Source organism: Erinaceus europaeus, chromosome 11 (genome assembly GCF_950295315.1).
Source record: "Erinaceus europaeus chromosome 11, mEriEur2.1, whole genome shotgun sequence".
In the NCBI taxonomy this organism is placed as follows: Eukaryota; Metazoa; Chordata; class Mammalia; order Eulipotyphla; family Erinaceidae; genus Erinaceus; species Erinaceus europaeus.
In genome coordinates, this window is record NC_080172.1 from 49,922,426 (window position 1) to 49,949,207 (window position 26,782).

At 46.0% G+C, this 26,782-nt stretch overlaps 1 protein-coding gene across 1 annotated transcript; it reads left to right on the top strand.

Annotated features, from left to right (window-relative positions):
• The first annotated feature begins 965 nt into the window (after positions 1-965).
• On the top strand, positions 966-25,148 carry RAB25 (RAB25, member RAS oncogene family). Its single transcript, XM_007535438.3, has 5 exons — positions 966-1,214; positions 7,021-7,216; positions 16,131-16,324; positions 24,191-24,271; positions 24,860-25,148. The coding sequence occupies exons 1-5, from the start codon at positions 1,172-1,174 to the stop codon at positions 24,985-24,987; spliced, it is 642 nt and encodes a 213-aa protein (XP_007535500.1). The 5' UTR covers positions 966-1,171; the 3' UTR covers positions 24,988-25,148.
• Positions 25,149-26,782: the final 1,634 nt, after the last annotated feature.

Below are 26,782 nucleotides of genomic sequence, written 5' to 3' on the forward strand. Positions count from 1 at the left end.
AAAAAATAAAAAATTAAAAAAGAGGGAGAGAGGAGACAGCATAATGGTTTTGCAAGACTTCCATTTTCTTGGATCTGAAGTCCTAGGTTCATTCTCCTGCATTATCATAAACCAGAGCTGAGCATTGCTCTTGTAAAGAGTGAGGTGGGGGTGTGTGGGGGTGAGAGAGGTGGGGGCCCTGCAACACTGTTTTACCACTAGTGTAGCTTCCCGATTGCAGGTGGGAACTGGGGCTTGAACCTCGGTCCTTCTGCACTGTAACAGGCATTGGGTGTGCCACTCCTCCCAACCCCCTCTCTGTCTGTCTTAAAAAGTCAGCCTGAACGGAGTCAGGCAGTAGTGCAGCAGGTTAAGCGCTCGTGGTGCAAAGCGCAAGGATCCTGGCTCGAGCAGGGGGTCACTTCACAGATGGTGAAGCAGGTCTGCAGGTGTCTTTGTCTCCCCCTCTCTGTCTTCCCCTCCTCTCTCCATTTTTCTCTGTCCTATCCAACAACGACGACATCAATAACAACAACAATAACTACAACAATAAAACAATAAGGGCAAGAAAAGGGAAAATAAATATTTTTTTAAAAAGTCAGCCTGGAGTGGTGAAGCTTGGGGAAAGATAGACAAAAGAGCAGGGAGGGGGGGAGAAGAGAGGGAGGGAGATAAAGAAAGAAAGAAGAAAGAAAGAATAAAAAAGAGAAAAGAAAAGAAAAGCAGGAGGTCAAGTAGATTTCTGCTCCATTTGGGGGTTAGTTTTCACAGGTGGCTGTCCCTCCCCTACTCCCCCCTCCAGGAGTCCTAGCAATGAGCATTCAGTTCCAAGCTCATTTTCTATAGGTCTCCTCCCAAGCCCCGTCCCCCCTCCCAACGCCCCTTGGAGCCCAGCCTTCAGGGCGGGGCGGGGAGTAGACACCCAACCTGTCTAACCTGTCTGACGTCACTGCCTCTCCACCCACCTGGGCCAAGCTGCCCGCTCTTCCTGTTCCTGGCTTCCGCCCTCTCGCTGCCCTCCGAGTCCACGCCTGCAGAGCCAAGCCCCGGACATCAGCCCCTCAGCGGTGGGGGGGATCTTCACCCCAATGAGAGGAGGCGTGGGCCCCGGTCTCCTCAGAGCCGAGGGTTGAGGGCGTTCAGCCTGCACCTGCCCCAAAGGTGACACCTGTGTCCTCCATGCAGGGCCAAGATGGGGACCAGGACGGAGGAAGATTATAACTTTGTCTTCAAGGGTGAGTGTGGGGAAGCTTGAAAGGAACCCGAAAGAGACCAGGGTCAAGACTGATGATCACTTTCTCTATTCTAATATTTTGATTTTTTTTAAATGTTTTTTTTAATTTTATTTATTGATTCATGAGAAATGATAGGAGTGAGAGAAAGAACCAGACATCACTCTGGTACATGTGCTGCCGGGGATTGAATTTAGGACCTCATGCTTGAGAGTCCAATGCCTTATCCACTGCGCCATCTCCCAGACCACAAATGTTTTGATTTTTAAAAAATATTTTACTTATTTTTAATGAGATACTGAAAGAGACCAGAGCACTGCTAGGCTCTGGCTTATAGTGGTGCTGGGGATTGAACCTGGGGCCTCAGAGCCCCAGACATGAAAGCCTTTTTACAGAACCACTGTGCTATCTCCCCAGCCCTGTTTTGATTTTTTAATCTCTTCCCAGGACCCCTCAATTCCCATGGCCACCCCCAGGATGTATCATCTTCTAATGAGAAAGTTGCTAGGGGAGCCAGGGTGGGGAGGGGCTGAAGGTGAGTGAAAGTGGTTGAAGCAGGGGACTGGAGCACAAGTCCAGGTGCTTGGTTTTGCATAAGGACAAGCATAGCTCCCTAGAATACCCCACATAGCTCAGCCAGGCAGCTGTATCCTCTGGCCCAGGGGGAGCCTGCATCCCTACAAACAGCAGAGCAGCCTGGGTCAAGTTGCAGAGGGCATTTCAAGCTACCCCAGAGTAAAGAGTCGCCTTTCTGTGCTGATGGCAGGAAGGAGAACTCTCCCACTGTGAGGCTGGGTTGAAACAGCAGGTCAATGGAATTCGGAGAGATCCTTACCCCCTAGCCCTCCCTGGGCAGGCTCCTTGGGCCCAAATACCCAGTCCTCACTGTCCCTGGAGGTCTAACAGTGGAACTTAGCTGTTGTGTCCCACCCCAGTGTAGTGGCTCCTCCCCTTCCCATCCCCACCTTCCGCTGGTGTGGGCAAGCTAGCAAAACTATGCTCAGTGACCCCACCCTCTGCCTCTCCCAGCTTCTGCCAGCCCTTGGCCTCCAGGTTGGGGAACCTTCCCACAAGGGGAGGCAGTTTAGCCGTTGGGGGGATGGTGTCTCAGGCAATGATTCATATGCAGCTAGCATTTATGGACCACTTAGACACACATGCATACCTGCCAGACTCGAGTTTGTTTATTCATTTTTATTTTTATTTTATTTATTCATTTATTGGATGGAGAGAGATACTGAGAGTTAGACATCTGCAGCACTGTTTCACTGCTTGAGATCTTCCCCCCTGCAGGTGGGGACCAGGGAGGGGTTTGTACCTGGGTCTTTGTGCACTGTTATGTGTGCACTCAGTTTAGTGTCCCACTCCCACTTATTTATTTATGAGAGCAAAGGAAGAGAAGGAGAGAGAGAGAATCAGAGCATCATTCTGCCACGTGCACACTTGAGGGCCCCGTGCGCCATCCACTGCATCACTTCCTGGCCTTAGCTCTCTTGGGTCCTAAATCTCAGCCAAGTGGGGGAGAAAATAGATGTGGAGGTGTGCTTTGTAAAGGAGCTTCAGCTACTGCATAGGCCCCAGCTTGGGGGCAAGCCCTCCTTAAAAGCACATCTGGTGCCAGGGAAACAATGAAATGGTGATCCCAAGATTTTCATGCCTGAGACTCTGAGGTCCCAGGTTTAATCCCTAGCATCACCATAAACCAGAGCTGAGCAGTGCTCTGGAAATGAGGAGGGGGGAGAAGGGAGAGGAGCAGGAGTTTTCCATACCAGAGGTGTTATCATAATGCCCCCAAGTACCTCAGTTTCCTACTCCATGAAAATAGGACAATAATGCTTGCTTCAATGACTGACAGACCCCATAGGTGGGATTTTATTTTTTTTTTGCCTCCAGGGTTTTCACTGGGGCTCAGTGCAGGCACTACAAATCTACTGCTCCCCCCCAAAAAAAAACTACTGCTCCCCCCCCCAAAAAAAAATCTACTGCTCCCAGCAGCCATTTTTTCCTATTTTACTTAATAGGACAGATAGAAATTGAGAGAGGAGGGGAAGATGGGGGGGTCGGGTGGTGGTGCACCTGGTTGAGTACACATGTTACTATGCGCAAGGACTCAAGTTTGAGCCCCCAGTCCCCACCTGCTGGGGGAAAGCTTCACAAGTGGTGAAGCAGTGTTGTAGGTGTCTCCCTGTCTCTCTCCCTCTTTGTCTCCCTACACTTTCAATTTCTGGCTGTCTCTATCCAATAAATAAAGATAATAAAAATGTTAAAAGAGAGAGGGAGAGAGAAAAATAGACAGCTGCAGACCTACTTCACTGCTTATGAAGTGTCCCTGCTTCAGGGCTTGAACCTGGATCCTTGCACATGGTACTTTGTGTGCTTAGCCAGGTATACCACCACCAGGCTCCAGTGGGAAGTCTTTAAGATAGTTCCTGGCACAGAGGAGGCTCAATAAAATGTGCCATTTGGGAAAGGTACCTGCAGTACTATGTCGGTAGCGCAGTGGGTTAAGCACAGGTGGTGCAAAGCACAAGGACCAGCATAAGGATCCCGGTTCGAAACCCGGCTCCCCACCTACAGCGGAGTCGCTTCACAGGTGGTGAAGCAGGTCTGCAGGTGTCTATCTTTCTCTTCGCCTCTCTTCCTGTCCTCTCAATTTCTTTTTGTCGTATTTAAAAACGACATCAATAACAACAACAAGGGTGGGAGTCGGCGGTAGCGCAGCAGGTTAAGCACACGTGGCACAAAGCGCAAGGACCGGCATAAGGATCCCGGTTCGAGCCCCTGGCTCCCCACCTGCCGGGGAGTCGCTTCACAAGCAGTGAAGCAGGTCTGCAGGTGTCTATCTTTCTCTCCCCCTCACTGTCTTTCCCTCCTCTCTCCATTTCTGTCTGTCCTATCCAACAAGGACGACAACAATAATAACTACAACAATAAAACAAGAGCAACAAAAGGGAATAAATAAATAAGTTTAAACAACAGCAAGGGCAACAAAAGGGAAAATAAACAAATAAATAAAATAAACTTTAAAAATGTGGAGGAAGTCTTTACACTTTTAAAAAATATTTATTCCCTTTTGTTACCCTTGTTTTATTGTTGTGGTTATTATTGTTGTTGTCACTAGAGAGGATAGAGAGAAATGGAGAGAGGAGGGGAAGACAGAGGGGGAAGAGAAAGATAGACACCTGCAGACTTGCTTCACTGCTTGTGAAGCGACTCCCCTGTGGGGAGCCGGGGCTCGAACCGGGATCCTTGAGCCGGTCCTTGCATTTTTGTGCCACCTGCACTTAATTTGCTATGCTACCGCCCAACTCCTCAAGTCTTTATACTTTTTATAAACAAGGGATCCAAGACCCAGTAAAAGCCAGTAACCAGTTTTAAGGTTACCGGATAGTTGGAGGAACCAGAGCCCACATGATAAGCTGCCCAGTCCCTGGGCACAGCCTGCCTTTCCAGAATCCTCCTCTTGACCTCCTCATCCTAGATGCTCTGCTCATGGCCACACTGCCAACCTCCCACACTCTAGCCCAACCCCAGCTGACTCACTGGGTGAGTCTGGGTGAGGTGAGGCTGGGTACCCAGGTGGCACCTGACAGTATAAGGTAGGCACTAGGTGTCCAAACACAGCTGTAATAGTGACTGCTAGCATAGCCCTTGTGTCCTGGACAAGCTCTGAGACTTCCTGTGACAACCCAAGAGACAGACACTTGTACAGCTTTCCTCCTGCAAGTGTGAACTGGGGACTTGAACCTAGGACTGAACATTGTAACGTGCACTTAACCAGGTGTGCTGCCACTCAGCCCCAAGATTTTTTTTTTAAAGATTTTATTTATTTATTAATGAGAAACGTAGAAGGAGAGAGGAAGAGCCAGGTATCACTCTGGTACATGTGCTACCGTGGATTGAACTCAGGACCTTATGCTTGAGAGTCCGATGTTTTATCCACTGCACTACCTCCCGGACGATAAGATACTTTTCTTTTTTTTTATTTTTAATATTTATTTATTCCCTTTGTTGCCCTTGTTGTTTTATTGTTGTTGTAGTTATTGTTGTTGTTTGTAAAAACAGAGAGGAGGGGAAGACAGAGAGGGGGAGAGAAAGACACCTGCAGACCTGCTTCACCACCTGTGAAGCGACTCCCCTGCAGGTGGGGAGCCGGGGGCTCGAACAGGGATCCTTACGTCATTCCTTGCGCTTTGCGCCATGTGCACTTAACCCGCTGCACTACTGCCCTACTCCTGATTTATTTTCTTTATTTTAGATAGAGACAAAGAAATTGAGGACAGGGGAGATAGCATCATGGTTATGCAAAGAAACTTTAATAAGCCAGAACTGAGCAGTGCTCTGATTAAAAAAATAAAAAGGAAAAAATTGAAAGGGAAGATATCTGTAGGTAGATAGATAGATAGATATGGAGAGAGAGTGTGTGTGTCCTACAACACTTTTACCATTGTGAAGCTTTCCCTCTTGCAGATGGAAACTGGGGGCTTGAACCTGGGTCCTTGTGCACTGTAATGCGTGTTCTCTACCAGGTGCATTAGCACCCAGCCCCAGGATTTAATTTATTACATTTGAGAAATAGTGTGTGTTTCACCTGAGGCAGAGAGGATAGGGAGAGATCTGAAGCCAGAGCACCACTCTGGTATATGTGGTGCCAGGGATCAAACCAGGAACCTCAGGCATAAGACTCTGGTGGTCTACCAGTTGAGCCATTTCCTGTATAAGTACCATGCACTAACCGATTGCACTACTGGAGCTCCAAGCCATTTCCTTTCCTCAGCCACAATACTTTTTTTTTTTAAGATTGTATTTATTTATTAATGAGGAAGATAGGAAGAGAGAGAAAGAACCAGACATCACTCTGGCACATGTGCTGCTGGGGATCGAACTCAGGACCTCATGCTTGAGAGTCCAAAGGTTTATTACTGCGCTACTTCCCAAACCACTTTTTTTTTTTTTAAACTAGAGTACTGCTCAGCTCTGGTTTATGGTGGTGGTGGTGGGAAAGGGGGATTAAACCTGGGACTTTGGGCCCTCACACATGAGAGTCTCTGCATAACCATTATGCTATTTACCTCCACCCACACAATACTATATATATATATATATATATATTTTTTTTTTTTTGTCTCTAGAGTTATTGCTGGGGCTCCATGCAGGCACTGTGAATCCACTGCTCCTGTAGGCTATTTTTTTCCTTTTCTTGCCCCTTGTTTATCATTGTTGTTATTATTGTTGTTATTGCTGTCGTTGTTGGATAGGACAGAGAAAAATTGAGGAGGGGAAGACAGAGAGGGGGAGAGAAAGATAGAAACCCGCAGACCTGCTTCACCACCTGTGAAGCAACCCCCCCTGCAGGTAGGAAGTCATGTACCAGAGTGATGTCTGGTTCTTTCTTTCTCTGCTTCTATCTTTCTCATAAATAAATAAATAAATAAATAAATAAATAAATAAATAAATAAAATGCTAAAAAATATTTCTTTAAAAAAAAAAAGAATCTTTATGCTTGTGGGTAGGAAACAGGGCCTTGAACCTGGGTCCTTGTGCATTGTAATTTGTGTACTTAACACAGGTGCGCCACCTCCTGGCCCTTTGTATTTTTTTTTTTTTATTTTTTTTTATGAGAGCACCAGATAATCACTGTGGCACATTCGATGTCAGGGATCAAGCCCAGAGTTCCATGATTCCATTTGCCACCTTCCAGACTGCAGCTCCCTCTTTCAGACAAGCAGACCCTTTAGACTCAGGTGGGTCTGGAGCCCCTCTGGCCAGCTCATCCCAGATGTGTCTCCTTCCGCCCCCCCACACACAGTGGTGCTGATTGGCGAGTCTGGTGTGGGGAAGACCAACCTGCTATCCCGTTTCACACGCAATGAGTTCAGTCACGACAGCCGCACCACCATTGGAGTGGAGTTCTCCACCCGCACTGTCATGCTGGGCACCGCTGCCATCAAGGCTCAGATTTGGGACACCGCAGGCCTGGAGCGCTACCGTGCCATCACCTCCGCGTAAGCACCTAAGTGGGGTGGGCAGGGGGAGGGAGGGCTAGGGCTGTGCTTGGTGCTGAGGCCCTGCCTGGGAAGGGCTGAAGTTCTGCTGGGGCAGAGCCACCACGGGAAGAGAAAAGCAGGTGGGATCACTGAATGTTGTCCTGATAATGAAAGACTCACAACCAGTGTGAGCAGTGGTCTGAGCCAGGAGATAGTGACACTGCCACTGGAACCTAAAGCCAGAGTCACAGCTACCATCTAGTAGTCTCTGCTACTGCTGTGTGCACGACAAGCCACCAGGCCTCTGCCTTTAATTATCCATGTTTTAAATTTTTTATTTATTTTATTTTACTTATTTTTAAAATATATTTTTATTTATTCCCTTTTTGTTGCCCTTGTTTTAATTATTTTATTTATTTATTTAAATTTTTTTTTTCGGATTTTTTTCTTTTTTTCTTTATTTATTTCCTTTTGTTGCCCTTGTCTTATTGTTGTAGTTATTATTGATGTTGTTATTGTTGTTGGATAGGACAGAGAGAAATGGCGAGAGGAAGGGAAGACAGAGAGGGGGAGAGAAAGACACCTACAGACCTGCTTCACCACTTGTGAAGTGACTCCCCTGCAGGTGGGGAGCCGGGGGCTTGAACTGGAATCCTTATGCCAGTCCTTGCGCTTAGCACCACGTGCGCTTAACCCGCTGCGCTACCTCCCGACTCCCTGTTTTTATTATTGTAGTTATTATTATTGCTGTTATTGATGTCGTTGTTGGATAGGACAGAGAGAAATGGAGAGAGGAGGGGAAGACAGAGAGGGGGAGAGAAAGCTAGACACCTGCAGACCTGCTTCACCGCCTGTGAAGCGACTCCCCTGCAGGTGGGGAACCAGGGGCTCGAATGGGATCCTTATTCCGGTCCTTGCGCTTTGCGCCACGCGGCGCTACCGCCCGACTCCCTTTACTTATTTTTTTAAAGATTTTATTAATTTATTAATGAGAAAGATAGGAGGAGAGAGGGAACGAACCAGAAATCATTCTGGTACATGTGCTGCCAGGGATCGAACTCAGGACCTTGATAGAGAGTCAAACACTCTATCCACTGTGCCACCTCCCGGGCCATATTTATTTTATTTTAATGAGGGAGATACGGGGGGAGACCAGAACACTGATCAGTTCTGGTTTGTGGTGGTGCTGGAGGTCAATTTTGGGACCTAATGCTTGAGAGTCCAGTGCTCCCTGGCCACTTCATGGCCCTTCCCAACTGGCATTCTGTAGAATCTTCACAGTAGCATGGAAGTCAAGCACTGTATCTGATGAATCCCTCTTTATTCACTCATCTTAAATTCTTAGGCTAGGGGGATAACATTAATAGTTACGCAAAGAGATTTTCACTCCTGAGGCTCAAGTCCAAGTTTCAGTCTCCAGAGCCACCATAAGCTAGAGCTGAATACTGCGCTGGAAAAAAATAAATAAATAAATAAATACGCTTAAGCGCAGGTGGCGCAAAGCACAAGGACCAGCCTAAGGATCCCAGTTCGAGCCCCTGGCTCCTCACCTGCAAGGAAGTCGCTTCACAGGTGATGAAGCAGGTCTGCAGGTGTCTATCTTTCTCTCCCCTGTCTGTCTTCCCCTCCTCTCTCCGTTTATCTCTGTCCTGTGCAACAACAATGACATCAATAACAACAACAATAATAACTACAACAAGGGCAACAAAAGAGAATAAATAAATAAATGAAATATTAAATAAAATAAATAAATAGGGTGGAGGGTAGATAGCATAATAGTTATAGAAACAGACTCTCATGCCTGAGGCTCCAAAGTCCCAGGTTCAATCACCCACACAACCATAAGTCATAGCTAAACAATGCTCTGGTTAAAAAATAAATAAATAAATAGGGGCCAGATGGTGGCACACCCAGTTGAACATACACATTACTGTGGACAAGAACCTGGGTTCAAGCCCCTTTACACGTCCCTACTTGCAGAGGTGAAGGTTCAAAAACCATTAAACAGTGCTGCAGGTGTCTCTATCTCCCTCTTGACTTCCCCCTCAATTTCTGTCTCTATCCACAATAAATAAATAGATAAATATTTTTAAATAAATAAATAGAGGGAATCGGGTGGTAGCACAGCAGGTTAGGCGTACATGGTGCAAAGCACAAGGACCCGCATAAGGATCCTGGTTCAAGTCCCGGCTCCCTATCTGCAGGGTGTCGCTTCACAGGCGGAGAAGCAGGTCTGCAGGTGTCTTTCTCTCCCCTTTCTGTCTTCCCCTCCTCTCTCCATTTCTCTCTGTCCTATCCTACAACAATGACATCAATAATAAGTACAACAATAAAAAAAGGGCAACAAAAAGGAATAAATAAATATTTTTTAAAAATAAATAAATAGAAAGATGGATTTACTTATTACTGGGACAGAAAGAAAAAGAGAGCCAGGACATCATTCTGGCTTGTGCAATGCAAGAAATTGAGCTCAAGACCTCATGCTTGAAATTCTAGTGTTTGTGGTCCAGGAGGTGGCACAGTGGATAAAGCATTGGACTCTCAAGCATGAGGTCCTGAGTTCAATCCCCGGTAGCACATTGTGATATCTTGGTGTTGTTTATTTTTTCTTTTTTTATTATCTTATTTATTGGATAGAGACAGAAATCAAGAGGGAGAGAGACAGAGAGAAAGCTGCAGCACTGCTTTACCACTTGCAAAGCTTTCCCCTTGCAGGTGGGAACCAGGGATATGAACCTGGGTCCTTGGGCATTATAACGTGCTTTCAACCAAGTGCGCCACCACCCGGTCCCTGTGATATCTTGTTCTTTCTCTCTCCTATCCTACACACATACAATCTTAAAAAAAAAAAAAAAAAAAAAAAGTGCTTTATCCACTGCTTTATCACCTCAGAGCCACCTCAGAGTCCCTGTTTTAAGTAACAAGAAACCTGAAATTCAAATGGGTGACTTGTAGTGGAGTAGGGTGTGGCCAGCTCTGGTTTCTAGTGGTCCTCGGGTCAGCAAGGTGCTTTGTACTCTGTAACTCTCACCATCTCAACTGGAACATGTGAGCTCGTGTTGGGGAGATAGCTCAGTGGATATACCACTGGCTTTGTATGCCTGAGGTTTCCAGCTCCTCTCCTGCACTGCATGCACCTGTATGTACCAGAGTGGTTCTCTGGCTTCTCTTCTCTCTGTCTTGTGGAAACTCTCACTCATATATAATATAATAAATATAATAAATAAGTTTTTTTTTTTTTTTTGGGGGGGAGAATCGAACCAGGATCCTTACGCCGGTCCTTGGTCTTTGCACCACGTGTGCTTAACCCGCTGCACTACCGCCTGACTCCCAGTTTTTTTTTTTAATATTTATTTTATTTATTTATTCCCTTTTGTTGCCCTTGTTGTTTTATTGTTGTAGTTATTATTGTTGTTGTCGTTGTTGGATAGGACAGAGAGAAATGGAGAGAGGAGGGGAAGACAGAGAGGAGGAAAGACAGACACCTGCAGACCTGCTTCACCGCTTGTGAAGCGACTCCCCTGCAGGTGGGGAGCCGGGGTTGGAACCGGGATCCTTATGCCGGTCCTTGTGCTTTGTGCCACCTGTGCTTAACCCGCTGCGCTACAGCCCGACTCCCCTGACTCCCAGTTTTTCTATTTGTTATAGAAAGAGAGAGAATAGTCACCTGCAGATGGGGGGTGGGGCCTTGGACCTAGGTCCATGCAAAGAATAATGTGTGGTTCTCTTCAGGGTGGCCAGTGTCTCTCTTTCTATCTTTTTTTTATTTTATTTTATTTCTTTATTGGGGAATTAATGTTTTACATTCAACAGTAAATACAATAGTTTGTACATGCATAACATTCCCCAGTTTCCCATTTAACAATACAACCCCCACTATGTCATCTATGTCTTCATGGACCTGTATTCTCCCCACCCACCCACCCCAGAGTCTTTTACTTTGGTGCGATATGCCAATTCCATTTCAGGTTCTACTTGTGTTTTCTTTCTTTCTTTTTTTTTTTTAAAGAATGTATTTTTTTTTTTTTTTAAACCAGAGCATTACTCAGCTCTGGCTTATGCTGGTATGAGGTATTGAACCTGGGACTATGGAGCCTCAAGCATGACAGTCTGTTTGCATAATCATTATGCTATCTATCCCCACATCATTTTGGATTTATGTATTTATTTCCTGGCCTGAGAGGTAGTGTAGTGGCTAGAGCTTTGGACTCAAGAACATGAAGTCCTGAGTTCTACCCCCTGGCATCACATGTCCTGCTCTGTTTCTCTCTTCTCTCTTGCCTGCATTTAAAAAAATTTTTATGTATAAAATGGAAATATTGGAGCCGGGGAGATAGCATAATGGTTATGCAAACAGATTCTCATGCCTGAGGCTCCAAAGTCCCAGGTTCAATCCCCCGCACCACCATAAGCCAGAGCTGAGCAGTGCTCTGGTGTTTTTCTCTCTCTCCTTCTGTATCTCTCTCAAAAATAAAATAAATAAAATATTTTTTTAAGTGTTCATTTCCCACATTAAAAAGAAAAAGGAACTATTGATAAGGCCATAGGATAAGAGGGGTACAGTTGCCACCACCAGAACTCTGTATCCCATCCCCTCCCTTGAAAGCTTTCCTCTTCATTATCCCCCAGGGCCATTATGGGGTATAGAAGGTGGAAGGTCTGGCTTCTGTAATTAACTTCCCCGCTGAACATGGGCGTTGACAGGTCGATCCATACTCCCAGCCTGTCTCTCTCTTTCCCTAGTGGGGAAGGACTCTGAGGAAGCGGAGCTCCAGGACACATTGGTCTGGTCGTCTGCCCAGGGAGAATCAGGTTGGCATCATGCTAGCATCTGGAACCTGGTGACTGAGACTTAAGACAGAAAGCAGAACAAGATTTGGGGTCTCTGTTTTGGAAAAAGCTAGTAGGTCTATTTTAGGTGTTTCCTGTTTTGTTTTGTTTTTGTGTATCTCCAGGGTTATTGCTGTAACTTGGTGCCTGCAGTATGAATCCACCACTCCTGGTGGCCATTTTCCCCCCCCTTTTTTTTTCTTTTTCCTTTTATTTGATAGGACAGAGAGAAATTGAGGGGGAGGGCAGAAAGAGAGGAAGACAGGAAAGAAAAACACCTGCAGACCTGCTTCACTGCTTGTGAAGTGTCCCTGTTGTAGGTGGGAGTGAGGGCTCGAACCTGGGTACTTGTGTATAGTACTATGTGCACTTAACTAGGTGTGCCACTGCCCAAAACCTGCCCCCTCTCTCCTGTAAATAAATAAATTTTTTAAAAAAGGAATAGTCGGGAATGGGGTGGTAGTGCAGCGGATTAAGCGCACATGGAGCAAAGCACAAGGACCCGGGTTCGAGCCCCCGGCTCCCTACCTGCAGGGGAGTCGCTTCACAGGCGGTGAAGCAGGTCTGCAGGTGTATGTCTTTCTCTCCTCCCACTCTATCTTCCCCTCCTCTTTCCATTTCTCTCTGTCCTATCTAACAACGACATAAATAACAACAATAATAACTACAACAATAAAAGACAACAAGGGCAACAAAAGGGAAAATTAATAAATAAATAAAGGAAGTTGGGCGGTAGCGAAGCAGGTTAAGCGCTCATGGTACAAAGCACGAGGACCAGCTTAAGGATCCCGGTTGGAGCCCCGGCTCCCCACCTGCAGGGGAGTCACTTCACAGGTGGAGAAGCAGATCTGCAGGTATCTCTCTTTCTCTCCCCCTCTCTGTCTTCCCCGCCTCTCTCCATTTTTTTCTGTCCTATCTAAGGATGACATTGATAACAACAATAATAACTACAACAACAATAAAAAATAACAAGGGCAACAAAATAAATAAAATAAAAAAGGAATAGTCAGTGAGTAGTCTGGGAGGTGGCGCAGTGGATAAAGTATTGGATTCTTGACCATGAGGTCCTGAGTTCAACCCCCTGAAGCACATGTACCAGAGTGATGTCTTGTTCTTTCTCTCTCTCTCCTCCTATCTTTCTCATTAATAAATACAATCTTAAAAAAAAAAAAAGGAATAGTCAGAGTACATAGGTCTGATGAGTACTCCTCAGCTCTAGCCATGAGGTTTGCAAGGATGGCTAAGAGTTAAAGTCAGGGACTGCTGTAAGGAAGCATTTAGCCAGCTCTAGAGAGACAGGCACAGCAGAGGAGACCGACAGCTGAGTATCACAGGGGCTGCAAGTCTTCCACAGAAGCCATACAAGAGCTCAGCTGAACAGAGTGCAAGGAGGCCTTGGAGTAGCTGGCCAACATCAGGGGAAGCTGGGGGGCTAGGAAGGAAGGATCCTGAGGTTAGGGTGCAGGTTTAAGGTGGGGAGGTGAATCTACAGGGGCTCCCAGACCAGCCCCCGCCCCCAGGGCTCTTGTTCTCAGATGTGGGAGACTGGGGCTATTCTAGCTGGCTCTGGGTCCCAGGCTTCATACCTTAGCATCTCTTTTTATTTACTTTATTAATTAATGAATTTATTTATTCCCTTGTGGTTTTGTAGTTATTGTTGTTGTTACTGATGTCATCATTGTTGAATAGGACAGAGAGATATGGAGAGAGGAGGGGAAGACAGAGACGGGGAGGGAAAGATAGATACCTGCAGACCTGCTTCACCGCTTGTGAAGCTACTCCCCTGCAGGTGGGGAGCCAGGGCTCAAACAGGAGATCCTTAAGCTGGTCCTTGCACTTCTTGCCACGTGCGCTTGTGCGCTAAACCCGATGCGCTACTGCCTGACTCCCACCTTAGCTCCTCTTATTCCCAAATCTCCTTTACTGCAGTTGTGGCTGGGTTTGATGGGTGTGGTCTCTGGTTTATTGATTTGTGGCCTCTGCTCAAGGCTAAGCCTGATGCCCCTGGCATTTTTGCATTTTTTTCCTTTTTGAATGAATGGAAAATATATATAGATATCTATAGAGAAATTGATCCTGAGTTTCATCTTCAGCACTGCATGTACCAGAGTGATGCTCTAGTTTTTCTCATAAATAAGCAAATTTTAAAATAAATAAATAAATCTTGTGAGGTCAGGTAGGTTATGGAACGGTTGGTAGAGCGTACATATTACTACTTGTAAGGACCCAGGTTCTAGTCTTTAAAGAAAAAAATCCAAGGATCCCGGTTCGAGCTCCTGCCTCCCCACCTGCAGGGAGGTTGCAAATAAAATTTTAAAAAGAGAAAAAAAGGGAGTCGGGCGGTGGCGCAGTGGGTTAAGCGCATGTGGCGCAAAGCGCAGGTACCGGCGTAAGGATCCGGGTTCGAGCCCCCGGCTCCCCACCTGCAGGGGAGTCGCTTCACGGGCGGTGAAGCAGGTCCGCAGGTGTCTATCTTTCTCTCCCCTCTCTCTCTGTCTTCCCCTCCTCTCTCCATTTCTCTCTGTCCTATCCAACAACAAAGCAACGTCAACAATGCAATAATGACCGCAACGAGGCTGCAACAACTAGGGCAACAAAAAGGGGAAAAAATGGCCTCCAGGAGCGGTGGATTCATGGTGCAGGCACCGAGCCCAGCAATAACCCTGGAGGAAAAAAAAAAAAGAGAGAAAAAATTTAAAAAAAATAATTAAAAAGAGGGAGTCGGGCTGTAGCACAGCGGGTTAAGCGCACATGGCGCAAAGCACAAGGACCCGCATAAGGATCCCGGTTCGAGCCTTGGCTCCCCACCTGCAGGGGATTCGCTTCACAAGCGGTGAAGCAGGTCTGCAGGTGTCTATCTTTGTCTCCCCCTGTCTGTCTTCCCCCCTCCTCTCCATTTCTCTCTGTCCTATCCAACAACGATGACAACAATAATAACTACAACAATAAAACAACAAGGGCAACAAAAAGGAATAAATAGGGGAGTCGGGCTGTAGCGCAGTGGGGTTAAGCACAGGTGGCGCAAAGCACAAGGACCGGCATAAGGATCCCGGTTCCAACCCCGGCTCCCCACCTGCAGGGGAGTCGCTTCACAGGCGGTGAAGCAGGTCTGCAGGTGTCTATCTTTCTCTCCTCCTCTCTGTCTTCCCCTCCTCTCTCCATTTCTCTCTGTCCTATCCAACAACGACGACAACAACAATAATAACTACAACAATAAAACAACAAGGGCAACAAAAGGGAATAAATAAGTAAAATTTAAAAAAAAAGAATATCCACTATAAAAAAGGAATAAATAAATAATAATAAAATAAATATTTAAAAATTAAAAAAGAAAGAAAAATCTTTTTAGTGTTTATTTTTTGTAATAATTTCTTTTTTTTGATGGCTTTTTTTTATTGGGGAATTAATGTTTTACATTCAACAGTAAGTACAATAGTTTGTACATGCATAACATTCCCCAGTTTCCCATATAACAATACAACCCCCACTAGGTCCTCTGAATCCTTCTTGGACCTGTATTCTCCCCACCCACCCACTCCAGAGTCTTTTACTTTGGTGCGATACGCCAATTCCATTTCAGGTTCTACTTGTGTTTTCTTTTCTGATCTTGTTTCTTTTTTAAAAATATTTATTTATTTCCTTTTTGTTGCCCTTGTTGTTTTATTGTTGTCATTGTTGTTCATGTCGTCGTTGTTGGATAGGACAAAGAGAAATGGAGAGAGGAGGGGAAGACAGAGAGAGGGAGGGAAAGATAGCCACCTGCAGACCTGCTTCACCTCTTGTGAAGTGACTCCCCTGCAGGTAGGGAGCCAGAGGCTCAAACCAGGATACTTACCGGTCCTTGCACTTTGCTTGTGTCACGTGTGCTTTTAACCCACTGCGCTACCACGCGACTCCCCAGGATATTCTATTTATTACATTTGAGAGACTTTCACATGAGAAAGAGAGAGAGGCCAGAGATCACTCCAGTACCCACAGTCTGGGATGGGCCCCAGGAGCCTCCTGCATGGGAGCCCCAGTGCTTTCCCAATGGAGCCCCGCTTCCTCTTTGCCCCTGACTGGCTCACCTGGCCTCTGCTTCCCTGCCACATCCCTGCTCCAGGTACTATCGCGGCGCAGTGGGGGCGCTCCTGGTATTTGACCTGACGAAGCACCAGACTTACGCCGTGGTTGAGCGCTGGCTGAAGGAGCTCTACGACCATGCTGAGGCTACTATCGTCGTCATGCTCGTGGGCAACAAGAGTGACTTGAGCCAGGCCCGGGAGGTGCCCACTGAGGAGGCCCGCATGTTTGCTGGTGAGAGCCCTCAGCCCAGCTCCTGTCCTACTCAGGCCCCACCTGGCCTTTCTGCACAGACCCACCTCCAGCCCTACTTGGCTGCTTCTGTTCTCTTAAATGTTTATTGATTAATGTATGGATTAATGAGAGAGAAAGAACCAGAGCATCCCTCTGAAATGAATAATGCCAGAGACTGAACTTGGGACCTCAGGTTTTGTAAGTCAAGATACAGTATCCATGATGCCACCTCCCATGTCACTAAATAAGTAAATGGGGCAGAGTGGTGTTGCACCTGGTTGAGTGCACACATTACAGTGCACAGGAGCTGGAGCTGGGTTCAAGTCTCCCTGAGAGGTGAAGCAGTGCTGCAAGTATTTCTCTGTCTTCCACTTCTCTCTCAATTTCTCTGTCTCTATAAAAAATTAATTAAAATTTTAAAAAGAGGGGGGCCTTGTGGTGGCACGCCTGGTTGAGAGCACGTTACAGTGCATAAAGACCCAGCTTCGTGCCCCAGGTCCCCACCTGCAAGGGGACAGCTTCACGAGTGGTGAGGCAGAGCTGCAGATGTCTGTCTCTTTCCCTCTATTTCCCACTCCCCTCTCAACTTCTCTTTCCAGTAATATATAAGTAAAAAAAAAACCCCACCAAAGCACTGATCATTTCTGGCTTATGGCGGTGCTAGGGATTGATCCTAGGAGCTAGGAGCCTCAGGTTCAGTCTTACTGGAGCCAAGTAAGATTTATTTATTTATTGCAACCCAAAAGGTGGCACAGTTGGGACAATAGGTGGGGTCCCTAACTGACTGTGGTGAAGTCATCACACATGCCAGAGGGATGCTCTGGTTCTGCACCTCCTTGTCTCTCTCTCTCTTTTTAATTTTGTGTGTGTGTGTGTGTGTGGTTTTTTTTTTTTTTTTCCTCTAGGGTTATTGCCAGGGCTCAGTGCCTGCACCATGAATCCACTGCTCCTAGAGACCATTTTTTTCCCCTTTTGTTGCCCTTGTTGTTTTATCATTGTTGTGGTTATTATTATTATTGTTGTTGGATAGGACAGAGAAAAATTGAGAGAGGAGGGGAGACAGAGAGGGGGAGAGAAAGATAGACACCTGCAGACCTGCTTCATCGCCTGTGCAGTGACTTCCCTGCAGGTGGGGAACTGGGGGCTTGAACCAGGATCTTTATGCCAGTCCTTGCACTTGGCGCCATGTGTGCTTAACCCACTGCACTACCACCCAACTCCTTTTTTTTTTTCTTTTTTTTTTTTTTTTTACCAGAGCACTGCTCAGCTCTTGAGAGCCTCAGGCATAAAAGTCTCTTTGCATAACCATTATGCTATACCCCCATCCTACACCTCCTTCTCATCAATAAAAATAAATATTTTAAATTATTATTTATTTTTCATTTTATTATTATTTTTGCCAGAGCACTGGTCAGCTTTGGTTTATAGTGGTGCTGGGAATTGAACCTGGGACCTCAGAGTCTCAGGCATGAGAGAGTCTTTTTGCATAACTATTATGCTATCTCCCCCACTCAATGTTATTTTTTTACTAATGAGAGAAAGAGATGGCACAGGTGGTGCTGGGAGTCAAACTCAGGACTTCATGCTTATAAGTCCACCAATTTTTCCATCTCCTGGGCCACTAATTAAAAAAAAATTATTAGGCAAGGGGTAGATAGCATAATGGTTATGCAAAGAGATTCTCATGTCTGAGGCTCCAAAGGAAGTCCCAGGTTCAATCCCCTGCACCACCATCAGCCAGAGCTGAGCAGTGCCCTGGTGTGTCTCTCTGTGTCTTTCTCTCTCTGCATCTCACTCAAAAATAAAATAAATAGGGTCTGGGTGGTGGCGCACCTGGTTGAGCACATATGTTACAGTGAGCAAGGACCCTGGTTCAAACCTCTGGTCCCCATCTGCAAAGGGAAAGCTTCACAAGTGGTGAAGCAGGTCTGTAGGTGTCTCTCTGTCTCTCTCCCTCTCTGTCTCGCCCTACCTTTCAATTTCTGGCTGTCTCTATTCAATAAATAAGTAAATAAAGATAATAAAATATAAAATAGATAAAATAATTAAAAAATATATCTTTATTTATTTATTGGATAGAGACTGTCAGAAATGGAGAGACACCTGTAGCACTGCTTCACCACTTGTGAAACTTTCCCCCTGCAGGTGGGGACTGGGGACTTGAACCCAGGTCCTTGTGCATTGTAACATGTGTGCTCAACCAGGTGCACCGCCACCCGGCCCCACCTCTAAAATTTTGTAAAAAATTCATTTATTGCTATATGTTGCTTGAAATTATTTATTTATGGGCCACTGAAATAACTTGTTTGGGTAGTATGCTGCTTGCCATGTGCTAGACCCAGCTTTGAGCCATTCCCCCACTGAAATGAAGGAAGATTTAGTGCTGTGGTCTCTTTCCCTGTCTTTCTCTGCTCTCTGTCTCTGCCTCTATCTAAAATAAATATATAATAAAAATAGAGGGAGAAAGAAACAGGGCATCACTCTGGCACATTCGATACCAGGGATTGAACTCAGGACCTCATGCTTCATAGTCCAAGGCTTTATCCACTGTGCCATCTCCTAGGTCCCATTTATTTACTTTTGAGAGAAGGTAAGAGAGAGGGCCACTTCATCACTCAACTCTAGTTTATGGTAGTGCTGGGGATTGGTCCTGGGACTTCTGGATCCTTAATCATTCAAGTCCTATGCTCTACTCCATTAAGCTGTCTCCCATGTCTCCATCCTTCCATAGGCTCTTCCCACCTTTCCCCTAAGATCCCATGTCTCTCATTATGTCTCACCTTTGGCCTTGAGCTTAGTTTTCTTGCAACTGTTTAGGACTTTAGGACAGCTATAGTGCTCAAAGAGCCTCAGTTTAGGGCTGCCTCTGAGTGTCTTGTCACATTGTCCCCAGTTTCTGGAGGTTGGAAGTAACAAGACAGGTGCTAGCTGTGGACTTTTGTGGCCTTTGGAGGCCTCCAAGCATCTGCCTCATTCGTGTGCTCTCTCTCTCCTATTTTTTATGTTTTAAATATTTATTTATTTATTTTCCCTTTTTTTTTTTTTTTTGCCTTGTTTCATTGCCGTAGTTATTGTTGTTGTTACTGATGTCATCGTTGTCGGATAGGACAGAGAGAAATTGAGAGAGGAGGGGAAGACAGAGCGGGGGAGAAAAAGACATCTGCAGACCTGCTTCACCACTTGTGAAGCGCACCCCTGCAGGTGGGGAGCCGGGGGCTCAAACCAGGATCCTTATGCCGGTCCTTGCAATTTGCGCCACATGCGCTTAACCCGCTGCACTACAGTCCAACTCTCTCCTTTCTATTTTTAACCAAAGTACTATTCAGCTCTGGCTTATGGTGGTGAGGGGGATTGAACCTGGGACTTTTGAGCCACAGGCATGAGAGTGTCTTTGCATAACATTCATTGGGGAAACTGACGATCCTTCCTAGCCGACTGAATCCACATGGATCCCAGTCACTTTCAAAGCCATTAACTGGCTACGGAAGAAGGGCAAACGCTAGAAGAAGAAGAACCATTATGCTATCTACCCCTGCCCTCTCTATTTTTAAAAGATGTGTTTTTTGGTGGCCTAGGAGATGGTGCAGTGGATTAAACATTGGATTCTTGGGGTCAGGTGGTAGCGCAGCGGGTTAAGCACACATGGCGCAAAGCACAAGGACCGGCATAAGGATCCTGGTTCGAGCCCCCGGCTCCCCACCTGTAGGGGAGTCACCTCACAGGCAATGAAGCAGGTGTGCAGGTGTCTGTCTTTCTCTCCCCCTCTCTGTCTTCCCCTCCTCTCTCCATTTCTCTCTGTCCTATCCCACAATGATGGTATCAATTACAACAGTAATAACTACAACAAGACAAGGGCAACAAAAGAAAATAAATAATCATAAAAAAAGTTAAAAACAAAACATTGGATTCAAGCATGAGTTCAGTCAGTTCAGTCCTCGGCAGCGTGTATAATTGTAATGTCTGGTTCTTTCTCTCTCTCCTATCATTCTTATAAAATCTAAAAAAAAAATGTATTTTAAAAAAACATTTACTTATTTTTAAGATTTTATATATTTATTAATGAGAAAGCTAAGAAGAGAGAGAGAGAGAGAGAAAAAATTAGACATCACTGTGATACATGTGCTGCTGGGGATTGAACTCGGGACCTCATGCTTGAGAGCGCAGTGATTTGCTTACTGTACCACCTCTTGGACCACTTATTTTGTCTGTCTGTCTGTTTATTTATTTTAAAAAAAGAATTTATTTATCTATTCATTTATCTGTTCAATTTATTTATCTATTCATCACTCTGGTACATGTGCTGCTGGGTATCGAACTCAGGACCTCATAGTTAAGAATCCAATGCTTTATCCACTGCGCCACCTCCCGGACCACTATTTATTTATATGAGAGAGGAGGGGAGAGAATCAGAGCATTGTTCTGGTACATGTGATGCTGGGGATCAAACTTGGGAACTCATGTTTAGGAATCCAAAGCTTTATCCAAGGCATTACCTTCCAAGCCACTAAAGATGTAAGGTGTTGAATGTGTGTGTTGTGTGTTTTTTCCTCGGAGCAGGGAAAAAACAGGCTTCTAGTGGTGCTGGGAATTAGATTTGGGACTTTTAGTGCTTCAGGCATAAAAGTATCATATATATATATATATATATATATATATATATATATATATATATATATATTTCCCTTTTGTTGCCCTTGTTTATCATTGTTGTTATTGCTGTCATTGGATAGGACAGAGAGAAATGGAGACAGGAGGGGAAGACAGAGGGGGAGAGAAAGACAGATAGCTGCAGACCTATGAAGCAACTCCCTGCAGGTGGGGAGCTGGGGGCTTGAACCGGGATACTTCTACCGGTCCTTGTGCTTTGCACTAAACCGCTGCGCTAAGCCTGACTCCCCAGGCATAAAAGTCTTTGTTGTGGTCTGGGAGGTGGCACAGTGGATAAAGCATTGGACTCTCAAGCATGAGGTCCTATGTTCATTCCCGGGCAGCACATGTACCAGAGTGATAATCTGGTTCTTTCTCTCCTCTCTTTCTCATAAATAAATAAATAAATAAAATCTTTTTTTTTTTAAAAAAAAAGTCTTTGTATCACCATTATTTGATCTCTTCCATCCAATATATATGTTTGTTTTTTTTAATTTATTAGTGACAGGATGAGTGAAAGAGAGAGAGAGAGAGAGAGAGAGAAAACACCAGAGCATCACTATGGCATTTGTGATGTCTCACTGAACTCAGGACCTCACTCTTACATGCACAGTCCAACGATTTATCCATTGTGCCACCTCCACGGCCACTTGCAACCGACTTTTAGTGCTAAGGCTCAGAGTTTCCAGGTTCAGTCCCTGGCAACACCATAAACCAGAGGTGAGCAGTGCTCTGGTAAACTAAACAAATGTTAAAAGGCAGCCCAAGGGCAGTGGAACAAGGCATAAAAAAATAAATAAGGGGGTTGGGTGGTAGCACAGCGGTTTAAACGCACATGGTGCAAAGCTTAAGGACTGGCGTGAGGATCCCGGTTCGAGCCCCCAGTACCCACCTGCATGGGGGGTCGCTTCACAAACAGTGAAGCAGGTCTTCAGGTGTCTATCTTTCACTCCCCTCTCTATCTTCCCTTCTTCTCTCGATTTCTCTCTGTCCTATCCAACAACAGTGGCAACAATAACAAATGACAGCAAGGGTAACAACAAGGGCAACAAAAATAAATAAATAAAATAAATAAATAAATGGCAGCCCAAGAGATGGTACAGTGAGTAGGATGGTAGATTTTTTTTCTTTTTCTCTCTCTTTTTTTAAATTTTAACCAGAGCACTGCTCAGCTCTGGCTGCCAGTGGTGTGGAGGGATTGTACCTGGGACTTTGGAACCTCAGGCATGAGAGTCTTTTTTTTTTTTTAATTATTATTATTTTATTTTACCAGAGCACTGCTCAGCTCTGCCTTTTGGTGGTGCGGGAGATTGAACCTGAGACTTCCTGTGCCTCAGGTATGAGAGTCTTTTTGCATAACCATTATGCTAGCTATATACCCTCCATCCAAATGATAGATTTTCTTTTTTTTAAATTTTTTATATAAGAAAGGATTAGTGAACAAAAGCATAAGGTAGGAGGGGTACAACTCCACACAATTCCCAACACCCAATCCCCATAACCCACCCCCTCCCATGGTAGCTTTCCCATTCTCTATCCCTCTGGGAGCATGGACCCAGGGTCGTTGAGGGTTGCAGAAGGTAGAAGGTCTGGCTTCTGTAATTGCTTCCCCGCTGAACATGGGCGTTGACTGGTCGGTCCATACTCCCAGTCTGCCTCTCTCTTTCCCTAGTAGGTGGGTCTCTGGGGAAGCTGAGCTCCAGGACACATTGGTGGGGTCTTCAATCCAGGGTAGCCTAGCCAGCATCCTGGTGGCATCTGGAACCTGGTGATTGAAAAGAGAGTTAACATATGAAGCCAAACAATTTGTTGAGCAATCATGGATCCCAAGCTTGGAATAGTGGAGAGGAAGTGTTAGGGAGGTACTCACTGCAAACTCTAGTGTAGTCCTGCTTTCAGGTATATATTTTGCAGTAGTTTATGATACGTGTGCACATAAGCTCTCTCTCACAGAAACTGGTGTATATCTAGGTTATGGGACCAAATGATAGATTTTCAAGCTTGAGGTCCCATGAGGTTTGAGTATTAGCATCACATATACCAGAGTCATCACTCTGGTTTTCTCTTTTCTTCTCTCATTAATAAGCAAATCTTTTTTTTAAAAAAGTGGCATTTGAATCAGCCTTATAGGCTGTTTTATCTTTTGTCAGCAACAGGGTTTCATGGCTTTTTCAAATAGACCAAAAGGCAGAGGGAGAGATAGGGAGAGAGGGTGAGAGGACAGCACTGAATCTTCCTCCAATACAGTGAGGACCACCCACAAACTTGCGTCATTCACACGGCAAAGCAGTGCGCCGTCCACGTAGGCTATTTTACTGGCCCTTCTTACAGGTTATTTATTTATTTTTTAATATTTATTTTATTTCTTCCCTTTTGTTGCCCTTGTTGTTTTATTGTTGTAGTTATTATTGTTGTTGTCGTTGATGAATAGGGCAGAGAGAAATGGAGAGAGGAGGGGAAGACAGAAAGGAGGAGAGAAAGCTAGACACCTGCAGACCTGCTTCACCGCCTGTGAAGCGACTCCCCTGCAGGTGGGGAGCTGGGGTTTGAACTGGGATCCTTATGCCGGTCCTTGTGCTTTGTGCCACCTGCGCTTAACCCGCTGCGCTACAGCCCAACTCCCCTTACAGGTTATTTTAAGGATTAAGTGAGCTACTGCAGTCAAGTGCTTATTTTTATTTACTTATTTTTCTCAAAGCACTGCTCAGATTTGGCTTTTGGTAGTACTCCAGACTGAATCTGGGAGCTCAGAGCCTCAGGCATGAGAGTCTTTGATATTTATTTATTTATTTACCAGAACACTGTTCAGTTCTGGCTTATGATGGTGTGGGGTATTGAACCTGGGATGTTGGAGCCTCAGGCATGAGAGTGTTTGCGTAACCATTATGCTATCTACCCTCTGCCAGCATGAGAGTCTTTGTATAACCATTATGCTGTCTCCCCAGCCCCAGTCAAGTGTTTAATGTATAGCAAATGCATGTCATAAATATTTGATTAAGGGGCTGGGGAGACAGCATAAGAGCTATGCAAAAAACTCATACCTAAGGCTTCTAGTGCCCGGGTTCAATACCCAGCACTACCATAAATCAGAGCTAATCAGTGCTCTGGTGTTCTGTCTACCTCATTAAAATTAAAAATTTGATCCAATATTGTTGGTATTATAGTTGGAATGCCCCCCCCCCCCCACTAATTAACAAAGTATATTTCCTTTCTTACCAGAAAACAATGGGCTGCTCTTTCTGGAGACTTCAGCCTTGGACTCCACCAACGTTGAGCTGGCCTTCGAGACAGTTCTCAAAGGTTAGAGCCCTTGCTTCTCTTTTTCCCTTTGATGTTTTGTGGAGCCTCACTCATAAATGTTTCCACCACTCTTGGGTTGACTTTCTAATTTAGAGAAAGAGGGAGAGGGACCAGGTGGTGGTGCACCTGGTTGAGTGCACATATTACAATGTCCAAGGACCTGGGTTCGAGCCTCCAGTCCCCACCCACAGGGGGAAATTGGTGAAGCAGTGCTGCAGGTGTGTCTGTTTCTTTCCCTCTCAATTTCTGATTGTATCTATCTAATAAATAAATAAAGATAAAACCAAAAAAATAAAAAATAAATAAAAAGAGGGAGAGACATCACAGCACTAGAGCTTCCCTCTCATCTAACTCTCATCTAACGCTAGGCTAGAAACCGGGTTCTATGGCATGGCTAAAAGCCCCATTTCCCAGGGAACTGGCTTATGGTCCTTTTTTACTCAGGGTAGTAGAACTTCACTTTCTCCCCCCCCCCCTTAGACTGTTAAGTGAAGTCACCCCAGTTGTCACAAAGGGCACTCAGTGTATGTCAAGGGACAGGGGCTCTAATAACTCTGCTGACCTGGCCATCGGCCTCTGCCCTCTCAGAGATCTTCACCAAGGTGTCCAAGCAGCGACAGAACAGCACCCGCACCAATGCCATCACCCTGGGCAGTGCCCAGCCTGGCCAGGAGTCAGGCACCAGCGAGAGGAGAGCCTGCTGCATCAGCCTCTGACTGGCTCCTGCTGCTGCCTCCAGGCCCACCAGCCCCAGGACTCTCTGTCATGTGGTGTCCTGGTCATGACCCCCCTGATACTCTCAGGCTTCCACCACCCAGAGCTCTTTCATTGCCCCCTCCTAGACTGGGATCCTCCAATAAAGCTGTTTTGTATCCCCGCCTGGCTTTCCTAATGCCTGCCCATGGGTCTCCCTCCCCGCTGCCTCTTTCCTTTCCTTCTCCTCCCCACAACCCCCCACCCCACCCCCGCCAGCTGCCTCTGGAGTCCTGTGGTCTGGGGCCAGTGCCAAGGGGGATGGGAGGTGGCCACCCTCCCCTCTGCCAACCCCTCGGGCAGGTGGGGGAGGGAGGACAGCATGGCAGAGGGGGTATCTGGAACCGGAGACAAAGAAAGCCATGGTCGGCCGCCATCTGGTGCCCAGGGTCTTGGTGCCAAGAGCTGAGGTCACACCAATGCCAGGGTGAGGGGAAGAGGCAGGGGAGAGATTTGAGGGAAGGGGCATATGTCTGTGTGCACTGGGAAATCTGGGCAATGGGAGAGCCATCTTTTCTACCAGATTCCAAAGAAAAGGGGGTATGTGGGACTAAATGAGTCTGCTGGGAGCAGTCATCATGAGAAGGGTCTCTCACTTCTGTCTGTTCCTTCTTTTTTTAAATATTTTATTTATTCCCTTTTGTTGCCCTTGTTGTTTTATTGTTGTAGTTATTATTGTTGTTGTCATTGTTGGATAGGACAGAGAGAAATGGAGAGAGGAGGGGAAGACAGAGAGGAGGAGAGAAAGATAGACACCTGCAGACCTGCTTCACCGCCTGTGAAGCGACTCCCCTGCAGGTGGGGAGCCAGGGTTCGAACCGGGATCCTTATGCTGGTCCTTGTGCTTTGCGCCACCTGCGCTTAATCCGCTGTGCTACAGCCCGACTCCCTGTCCGTTCCTTCTTGAGCCTAGGAGGCCAGGTAGAAGTGGGATCCAATAGCATTCCCAAGGAGTAGCAGGGAGTGATGAGGAGACAGTACTGAGTGCTTGGGAGATTCAAGCAATGAGCAAGCTATAGGGAGCAGGTGCTGTGAGGTGGGGACACCCACTCCTGTGTGGTAAACATGAATACCCCCAAATCATACCAGAACCCCCCCAGCTATAATCCCTCTACCATCCACTGGGGAAGCTTCCAGCTAACATGCAGATGGAAGAGTCAGAGCCTTAAGTAATAATACTTTTAATAAAATTAAGTTCTTAATAGCACATTTAATACATTAACCCTCCCCCTTCTTGGTTTCTGTGTTTTGTGCAACATGGTTCTGCCATGATTACTTGGGGGTCCGCTGTTTCCCGCCTTCATTTTGCTGAACATTTAAAATGGTTTTTGTTTTCTTTCTTTCCTCTTGGTGGATTTGTACTTGTCCCTAGATGCCTCAAATTAAGTCTGACCACAATCCTACTCTACTTTCTACAGTGGGGAGACCACCCCCTGCCCCAGGGCTGTCTCCCCCACCCACCCAACCCCACCCCACCCCCTTGAGCCCTCCCCAGCTCAGATGCTACCTTCCCAAACTAGCGGGGGTCTCTAGGACAAAAACGGGGGTATCTGTCCCATGATGGGCAAGAAGAATCAGTTGGGGGGCAAGGGTGATATGTTTGGGGTCTGGGACCCAGGAAGGGCTTTTAGTGTCACTGGGTGGGGAGGGGGTGGTGGGGAGCCCAGGGAGATCCCCAAGCACTCACACAGGAGGGAGGGGTCCACCTAGCTGCAAATTGGAGTGGATAGAGGGCAAGTGCTTTCAAAAAGTAGCTGA

Excerpts from the sequence above, each read along its gene's own strand:
- RAB25 (XM_007535438.3), top strand. The coding sequence starts at position 1,172 with ATGGGGACCAGGACGGAGGAAGATTATAACTTTGTCTTCAAGG. Across the intron at positions 7,217-16,130 it reads TACCGTGCCATCACCTCCGC|GTACTATCGCGGCGCAGTGG; the intron begins GTAAGCACCTAA and ends TCCCTGCTCCAG. Across the intron at positions 24,272-24,859 it reads CTTCGAGACAGTTCTCAAAG|AGATCTTCACCAAGGTGTCC; the intron begins GTTAGAGCCCTT and ends CTGCCCTCTCAG.